At 34.4% G+C, this 10,205-nt stretch overlaps 1 protein-coding gene across 1 annotated transcript in view; it reads left to right on the forward strand.

The window, feature by feature from the left end:
* The window catches only part of LOC102763809 (orofacial cleft 1 candidate gene 1 protein), a 69,911-nt gene that overhangs the window by 16,194 nt on the left and 43,512 nt on the right, over positions 1-10,205 (forward strand). The window contains exon 4 of the mRNA XM_006767155.2: positions 9,571-9,657. Coding sequence (XP_006767218.1) covers positions 9,571-9,657 — 87 coding nt within the window. The remainder of the gene's footprint in view (positions 1-9,570; positions 9,658-10,205) is intronic.

Raw genomic sequence — 10,205 nt, forward strand, 5'->3', positions numbered from 1 at the left:
ATGCAATATCTTAGGGCCAGAGAGGAAATGTAGCTTTAATTATAGTACAGTATTTGCCAATCATCTCCTGTGTTTTTGGAACCCTCAGGCATTTATTTTTGGGCCTATTCCAGAATGACTTTAATAAACACTGAGAGCTCTGTCAGTTGTTGAGGACCTCGAAGTTCTACCTACTAACCTGTACAACATGGAGAAATACCATGTGAGTAGAAGACGATGCATGCCCCTTCACTTGGCATTGCCAAAGGAATATGGGATAGATAGAGGCATAAGTTCAAGGTTCGATCAAACCAGAGAAGATGTTATAGAGACCACGGCATGGCCTATAAGGGCTTCTAAGAGGAATCAGGATTGAAGGTGATTGGGTTCATTTGAGGTGGCCACAGCAGTAGTTCTGGAATTTACAGCAAGTGGTTTCCCTGTGACTGTGTGGAGTGGAGATGCCATCAGTGATTTCATGAGGGTATGAAGTCATTTGTGATTTGAAAGGTACTTTTGGGAGCATAGAATCTTTGACAATAGTCATCAAAGCAGAAGACTGAGCATTAGAGAAAGAAAATGGTAGATGTCCAAAGAACCTGAGAGCAATTACCTTGAGTGTATGTGATCTGAGGCTTTCTATCCTTCTAGAAGAAATGAGGGGTAGTTTAAATTAAGGTTATGAGACCCATAATAGTTGTGCTTGAGCTAGAGAAATCCTGGATTAGGGTTACAATTAAGACCCTAATTTTACCTTCATATTGCTGTGACCATTCGAAATACTCATGTATAAAAAATTATAATAATAGTAACATATAAATGTACACCTTAGGTGCATAATTAAAATTGTTTGGACCAATATGTGATGAGAACTGTCCCCCCCCCCCATAGTGCACATAGCTAGATTATTTTCACAGTGACATCATATAAAACTGTTGATATTGTTCTCATTTATAGATGTTTATACCTTAAGATGGAAAACAGGTGTTATATGAAATTTATAGAACATTAAAATCTTTTTTTTGCATCAAGACATTTCAACTGTTGCTAAGAAAAAGAAAATATATAGGAAAATCTTTTGCTTTAGGTTCATTGAACTGACCTGGATTTGTGTCTCTAGATACCAATTGATTCCTTAGTGATTTGAATTTCTTTCATTGACTTGAAAGGCTAAAAAATAAATCCTCAGGAAAGCACCCTTCCTACTAAAATAAGGAAACAGTTTATGTAAATATTAGATGGATAAAATATTTGTCAGTTTGTACAAATCAATTTAAATTTACTCTTGTGTCCTTTACTTAAAATGTAGCAACAGAATTCTAGAACAACGTTTGTCCAGTTGGAGAAAGAGCATTTTTATCGAATGTTTGAGTTTTGGGAATTTCAACAGAGTAAAAACATTTAATTTATTTTTTCCTCAGAAGCAACTACTTATCTCCAGTTAATCAGACAGATATGTGCAATAAATTATTTGTATTGTCTTTTTTCTATTCCTGTTAATGATGTAATTGAAAGCATTGGTAACACTTTATCAACTGTTAAACATAGTTATTTTTCTATTTTCAAATTGATGTTAGTGAAACCTTGCTGTATGACTTTGTTTGTAAAATAATATATTTTAAAAATATAAATTTTTATTTATTTCAGAGAGGCAGGGAGGAGGAGAGAGAGAGATAGAAACATCAATGATGAGAGAGAATCATTGATCGGCTGCTCCTGCACTCTCCCTATTGAGGACCAAGCCTGCAACCCAGGCATATGCCCTGACCAGGAATTGAACCTTGACCTCCTAGGCCACACTGGCCAGGCAACGTAAAATAATATCTTATAAAATCTGTCACATGTAGTTGGTTGGAGAAAAAAGTTTTATAAGAAACCTTATTATACCAATTTATAGATGATAGATAGATCCATACATTTAAACCACTGGTTTTATTTGTATGCCAGTGAAGTTTATATACCTTTAAAATAAAAATGTCAGCACAAGAATCAATATGATGGTAAAAAGTATGGTTAAGAATCTTATAACCATAGAAATGCAAGAACTAGAGATCATATAGCTTATATTATAGAAGTTCAACAACTTAGCCAGATAAATGGCTCCACAATAGAGGAACTGAGAGAAAAACTTGTTTTCTGATATTTAGTGATGCAATTAGTGTCTTAGCAGTTGGACAGGTTACTTTATAGTTTACCGATATCTTCTTAAATATTTGCTGAAGTTTTTTTTGCTACCAGAATAAGTTGTACGGTACCAATGAAACTCCACGTAGATTTCAAACTTCATGAGACTAGCATGTTGACTGGAATTTAATAGTTGTATTTCTATTTTAAGAACAATTTTACTGTAAAAGTTTTTTTCATAACCTTTATATTTTATACTTTTTGTTGTCTATGAAAAAATTTTAATGGAAAGTAAGATCTTCTTTACCCTTCATTAGATTTATTGACCAAAAACCTGATTAAAAAATTCATGAGAAGTCCTGAACCCTTTTCTTTGTAAGATAAAAATTTTAGGTCTCTATATAGGATTCCTAATTAAGATAGTTTAAATTAAATCTAATCTAATAGTCCATTATATTTGGCTGCTTTCATATTGAAGTGGGATGTAGTGTGATGAAAACATTACTATCTGAATGAACCCTTAAGTACAACACATAAATATAAGTAATCTTAGATTAATGAGGAAGACATATTATTAAATAAATGAAGGCACAATAAAAAAGATTAGAGGCGTGGCTGATGTTTAATATCAGGTACTTCATAATTTGAAAGGTACTACTTTATGGATGAATTTATTTGTATGTAGGATAATATTGCCAGTGTTCAAACTGAAGAGAAATAAAACCTACTTTGATATTACTTTGGGAGACTTTTAAATATGTGCAAAAAATGCCAATATATTTATATGTAATCTTTGAATTACCAACATTACTTAATTGGAGTAGCTTCCTGTTTAGAAATCAGGTACTTAGGGACACGTTTAACTCTGCGGACTTGAAGTCCAGAGGAACACATGATGCATTAATGCCTTGGGGTACTGTGGGATAAAGCCCAGCAGCAATTATGCACTCAACAGCACTCCAGTGGTTTAAAAGTTAAAATGCCTAATAATTTACCGTGGGGGAGAGCCTTCGGGGAAGAAAGAATATGGCTCAATTAATTAGTACTTGTTAGCAAACTTCAACTATTATCCTATTTAGATTTTTAAATCACTGATATCTCAAATACCCACAAGATTTGAAAAGGATGTAAGAATAAGCAGTTGAGAAAGTTAATTTGTCCAACATGGCACCAGCTCTTGAACATAGTGTTAGCAGCAGATCAATTTTCACAGGTTAGACTTTCTACAAAGAAGAAAAGGGAAATGGTATTCATTTGCTATTTTTAACTCTGTTGTTGCTCTTGCCTTTCACTTTGAGGTTCTGGATAAGATTAATACTCTTGAAGCCCACTGATGGGTTCCTATTAGGTCTAATTGTTGAGGGTTATCTGGAGCTTTTTTATGGGTGATGGTTTTCTATTTGCTCATTACATCTCCAAAGTGGCTATTGTTGATATTTAAGAAAAATAATGGCTCTTAATGAGCATCTGGCTGTTTTCCAAGCTATTATTCAAATAATATAGTTCTTATTCTAATACTTTTTCAGTTAAATCTCATGTTTTTATGGTAGGAAATCATATTGTTGTCAGCTAATACGTAATTATACAAAATATAATTATTTTCAATACTTTTAGCTCATGTTTGCTCTTATTTTTGTCCTGATAGCTTTGGCCAAAATTTCTGTGAGGATGTTAAATAATACTGATAGTGGTGGAGGCGTGCTGGAGGGGTCAATGGGAGAAAAGGGGGGACATATGTAATACTTTCAACAAAAAAGAATTATTAAGAAAAATACAAATTATGAACAACAAATATGCATCTATCAACAAGTGAATCTAAGAATCAAGTGAATAAATAATCTGATGAACAGAATGAACTGGTGATTATAAAAACCATGAAAAGAAAAAAAAAAAGAAAAACAACAACAACAACAAAAAAATTCTTTACAGGTTTGTAATGTTTCCCACGGTAACATACACTTTAACAGGGTGAATTTATGGTGTGTAAAGTCTATCTCAATAAAGCAGTTATAAATGTGAAAAAAAGAAAAAAAAGAAAAATAAATAAGTGATACTGATAGTGGACATCCAAGTCATAGCTTGATTTTTGTCATTAGGTTTTGTTTCTTTGTTTAGGTTTTGTTGTTGTTTTGCTTTGATATTTAGTATAATGAAACTTTGGCTTCAGATAAGTATTAGAAGTATTCTTGTATCTTTAGTTGCCTTTAATTTAAAAAATGTTTGTAAATTAACCCTGTAAAAATAATATTTTAATCCAATAGAGAACGTGATTTTGACGTAGTTCTGACTGACCTCTATTCTATTTCAGCTCTCTGATTTCCACATTTATGTTACACAGATATACATAAACTGTCTGGCCCTGTGGATATTTATATCCGGGATCTTTGTATTGGATTTTCAAAATGGGAAAAATGTGAAGTTTTCTAAATTTATTTATAAATTACATAAGAATCAATTTTAATTATAGTTACCCAGGCTTAATGCTTTTAAAGACAGCAAAATATTCTAGCTTGTAAACTTACGGTGCATGGCTGTAATCATAAATTGTTTAGTTAGTTATTTAGTTTACATGTAAGTCTTGTATTTATTTCACTTTTAGCACCTATTAGAAAATATGATTGGTGATAAAAAGCCGAGCTGAAGCAGGTGGATTCACAGGAAAAGGACAAGCAAGGAGACAATACAAACCTCCAAATAACAGATAGATGGATTCAGACTTTCTTTCTCTGGAGCTAATGTAGCTGACTCGAAAGGAGGTGATTGCTTCGTTGAGTCAAGACACTTCTATGATTCACACTAACCTTTCTCTGGTGAGCAATTTCATTCTCACTCTTATGGCCCCCTAGGAACTGCATGGGTGCACACTGGAGGATTTCCTGACCAAAGTTCATGTACGATGTAATTTAAGTAAAAGCCCTGATTACGTTCTGAGCTGTTCTAGTTAAATGCTGGGAAAACCTGATATGTGTGGAAGGCAGAGGCAAGTGCTTGTGTTTTCCTCTCCCGATTCAGTAAAAAATAGCACATGAAATGCACGAACTGGTGTTGCTTCTAAACACTGAACAGTGAATGCTATGAAGTTGGAAGCAAAAATAGAGTGCTGAGAGTATTGACAAGACCAGTTTACTGATTTGTTAGCTTATGTATCACATCCAACTGTTTCAATGTGGAACCATACTTCAATATATACATATGCAATTATCAGATTATTTACCTAAATGTGACAAACAGTAAAATGTCAGCTATATTAAAACCTTTTGTATGAATATTGCTAAATGCCCTACTTTGAATTTCCCAGTGGATCTGTTAATTTTCCTGCGAGATGATTTTAGACATATCCAAAAGCATATTCTGAATAATAAGGACATTTTTGAAATTTATTCTCTTAGCAACCTAGCTCTGGTAATATCCACACTATCCTAAAATCATCTCACTTCCTTAAATCCTGATGCTATCCTATGAAACATAAGCAGAGGAGCTAGGATTGAGATGAAGTTTGTTGTTTCCAAATTTGTAATAGGTTTCTTGTGCTTTACCATCTTAAACTCTGCCTACTGTGTTTAGATTATTGACTTCTTAAGACAAGATACACCAATAGAAAAGAGAATCATTTTATTGTTTAATTTATAAGGGGATTTATGTTATAGCAAGCAATTGACAAAGTAGTAATAAGTTATAAATAATAAATTATAACTCACTTATTAAATTTATTTCTTATATTATGTATTTATAATAATTATATGTTATTGCTTCATTGTTTCAATAGTCTTGAGAGCATAGTGATTTAATCCTGAGTGTTGTTCCTATTTTGAAACAAAGGTATACACAGGGATGTATCCCCACTCCTCTCTGGGGTGCCTAAACACCTTATCTGGCTCTGTCTTTTCCCCATGTCACTTATCACCATGCAATAAGGTATAGAATATGCACATGTGTTGCTTTTATTCTTAAATTCACAGGATATAAGCTCTGTGAGGGAAGGGATTTTTGAATGATTTGTTTTACTGAAATATTCACATAAGTAGAGGCCTGGTGCATGAAATTTGTGCATTTGGGGGGGTGGGGTTCCCTCAGCCTCGCCTGTGCCCTCTTGCAGTCCGGGAGCCCTTGGGGGATGTCCAGCTAATGGCATCCTTAGTGCTGCTGCAGAGGTGGGAGAGGCTCCCACCACTGCAACTGCACTCACCAGCCGTGAGACCGGCTTCTGGCAGAGTGGCGCTCCCGCCGTGGGATTGCACTGACCACCAGGGGTCAGCTCCTGTGATGAGCATCTGCCCCCTGGTGGTCAGTGTATGTCATAGTGACCGGTTGTTCTGCCATTTGGTCAATTTGCATAGTAGCTTTTTATTATATAGGATAAGCACTCAAAAATTATTAGATGAATGAATGAATGAATGGCTATGATACATCATATCACCATAAAGTGATACTGTACAGAAACTTAAAAATAATTTGAGCAAAAATATTAGTTAAACTACATTCTGGGACAAGTGAAGAAGTTTGCATTTCAATTCTTTGCTATTTTGTAACTTTAGGAGGCTTAGAAAAATTGAGGAACATTTACTAAGAAAACATGCTTCTCCTGTCTTTATGTCTTGATGTCTTTTCTTATTTGCTCATGCTACTTCTGTTAAAAATTCCTTTCCCCAAGGGAAAAAAAAATTCTTTCCCCAGTACAAGTTTGATGCTCCTGCCATGTGTTCAAACAAAGTCCATCCCTTAACCGTGGCATTGAATCTTGTCAGACTATGTGTTTAGGTTCCTTGTTCTCTCAGTGGGCTGTGCTCTAAAGACAGGGACCATGGCGTCACGTTTGTTTTTAAAATCCAGACATAGTGTTTGGTGCTTAGAAAACCCTCAACAATAAAGGGAAGGGAAGGGGGTCTCCCTGATAAAGATAGACGGGAAAAGAAAGAAAAAACAGGAGTAAAGGGTGATAACTTGTTGCTCATTTTAATCAAGAAAGAACATCTGGGAGGTGAAAAGATTTGGGTATTACAATAGGTTTTCAAGAAAGTTTTATTTAAAAATGAATTCAGATGATATTGTGAGTGCCCCTGTGTGCCAGGTATGGTTCTCTGCACTGAGGGGCTGTAGTAAATAAAGATATACTGTTATTGCCCTCATTTTAGTGGAGAGACAGACAATATGCAAGTATAATGCTATGCATGTAAAACAATACATAACATAATGTAAGACAGTATAAAATACATATAAAATGTAAAAAAAATAAACATATAATATAATATAGAATTTGGGGATGTTTCAAGAGAATCAGTATTGAGTGTGTCAAGAATTGCCTCTTTGCTCAAGCTCTCTCATGATTCTTTACTTGTAAAGTGCTATATGCCCTATTCCAGAATGGGAAGTACAGAATAAATCACTCTAGGAGTGGCATTTATAACTGACATGTGTGCCTCAACCCACATTCATTGTGGAAGGAACGATTTGCATAGATTTCAAAACCATACATAGACATTTGAGGGCCCCAGCTCCCACTTGTGTGCAGAAGCTTGGCGCCCTGAGGGGAGACTTAACAGTCTGGAAGGTTCCCAGTGTGCGGGTCTCCTTGCAAAGCTAGGCAAGGCCCCAATTTCTGAACTGACAACAAGGATGAAAATGATTTGAGAAACCAAAGAAACTTCCCCAGACTTTTGGTAAAAAATGACTTTGTTTCACTCTCCAAGGTCTTTTTTTTTCTTTTACTTTTTAATTGAATTTATAGGGGTGACATTGATTGATAAAATTATATATGTTTCAGGTATACAATTCTATAATACATCATCAGTATATTGTATTGTGTGTTCACCATTCCAAGTCAAGTCTTCTTCCATTACCATTTATCCTCTTTACCCTTTCTGCCTCCCCCATCCCTTTTCCCTCTGGTAATCACCATACTGTTGTTTATGCTTATGAGGCTTTTTTGAGGGTATTATTTGTATAGACAAGTAGCTTGAATTTTGTATTGGATTGGGGGTGTCTCCAGGATCTGGGTACCAATAGCTGACTGAAGCTGCTACGGTAATATAATAAGGAATACACCAATATTTTTGTTTTAATCTAGGTGAATTATTTTTCCAGCATATGGACAACTGTACTTAGAGTATTGCATGCTTTGTGGTAGAGGGAGAAAACCAACAATTACAGTGAGTGAGGTAGAATGGCGGTTTTTGCAGTACATAAGACTTTGATTACATCCTGCCAAGATTCATACTGGCCTAGTAGTTGTTGACAGATAAAGTAACAAAAATGAAACTCATTTATTTTTTTCTTTATTGAGACCTCAAGGAAAAGCAGATTTTCAGTTCTTGTACTTACTACATTGATAGAACAGAGACTGACAGCAAAAATGTGCCAGCCCAGATCAGAAATATAAATTAAACCTAGGTTATATCAAAATCCCATTTAGTCTTAGAGAAAGAGCTGCTGTTTGGATTATTTTTGACACTAAAACAAATATACAATGGACTATCACAGTACACCTGGTATACATGGACCCTTTCCTGTGAGCAAATACTTTAAAAATTATTGTTTTCAGTCTATATTGATTTATTACTTAGTGTTTGAGGCTACTTGAATTATCATCAGAAGAGATTACGTCTTACTGAATGTAAATTACTGGTAACAGACATATACATCTCAGTGTGCATGAAGTATAAAACTAGATTTGGAAAATTGATATCAGACCCTTTTCTCTATTACAAAGTCATATTTGATGCTATAGTTTGTTTATCTAGATTAGAGCAAAAGTAAGTAGGAAATGTAAAGTGAGAATTTTTGGTTTGTGTTGTTGAAATTGTTGATGTGTATTAAATATTTGTTATGTCAATTTAAGTAACATGAAGGGAAGGTATAAATTCAGACTAAATCATTTGTACCTTTCCTTCATGTTACTTAAATTGACATAACAAAAAGAGCTATAATTAGGCCTCTTAGACTTTCTTTTCTTCCTTCCTCCCTATTTCTCTTTTCCTCTCTCTCTCTCTCTCTCTCTCTCTCTCCTTAATGATCAACATAGACATTTTTCTACAGTTTCTCATAATTAAGTCACTACTAAGTTGACTACACTATTTTAGGACACTAAAACATGATATACTTAGTGAATATATACAGATGAGTAAATAATCAGTTAACTCAAAACAATTCTAATCCAACAATGTCTATTTCTTGAGTATATTCTAAAAATAATTTGCTTGAATTTTTTATTATTCTAAAGTTTACATTTGATAATTTTCTCATTAATTTTTTAGAGACAGAAAGATAGCTTGAACTTGTTTCTTTAATTACCTTTTATGACCTTTTGCAAGATAATAATTATGAAAAAGGGAGGCCTCGAAGTCTTGTAGAAAAAGTAAGCTTATAAAGTAGCTAAAATGGCCCTCCTGTGCTGGTGTCGATTTCAAAATTAACATTTTGCTTCATGTGCTTCTAATAATCACTGACCCTTACTTCATGTACTTTCCACAGGAAATGAATACAGCAGAAATTACTTTGACCCACTGATGGATGAGGAAATAAACCCAAGGCAGTGTAGGATGGAGGTCAGCAGAGAAGGTGAGCTAGAATTAAGTATGTAATTTTTGTGTCAGAATATTCTTTTCCATTCATGAAAATGAGGTGACAAAGATCACACGTGCAGTTTCCTTTAGATTTGCAGCTTACAATTTAAATGGTAAGTTTTAACCACTAACAAAATGATGGGCAGTGAAGGTAATTTTTGATCAAGGACAGAAAGCTGGTAAGATAGAAGCAGGAATTTGCTTTCATTTGAGGATGCTGTAAGCATTTGATGTTTTTATAAGGCCCATGTTATACATGTGAAGAGCACCATCACTTTACAAATGCTATCTCTGCGCTTTGAGTTTAAAATGAGCACTCTTCAATTCATCTAGCACATGAGATTTCTGTACACAGTGACTGTTGAATTTATCTCATTGAAGGCACTGAACTACCATCTAAGTTTTGAACCACAGAGGTGCAGTGATATAATGATTTCCTCTTCTATAACCTTGAGTCTAGCTGCAGTTGTAAAATAACAATTCAGCCAGGGGGTTGGGGAGGCTGGGGGAAGATCAATTGGGGAAAAAAAAGAGGAGACGTAT

Source organism: Myotis davidii, unplaced genomic scaffold, assembly GCF_000327345.1.
Source record: "Myotis davidii unplaced genomic scaffold, ASM32734v1 scaffold342, whole genome shotgun sequence".
Taxonomy (NCBI): Eukaryota; Metazoa; Chordata; class Mammalia; order Chiroptera; family Vespertilionidae; genus Myotis; species Myotis davidii.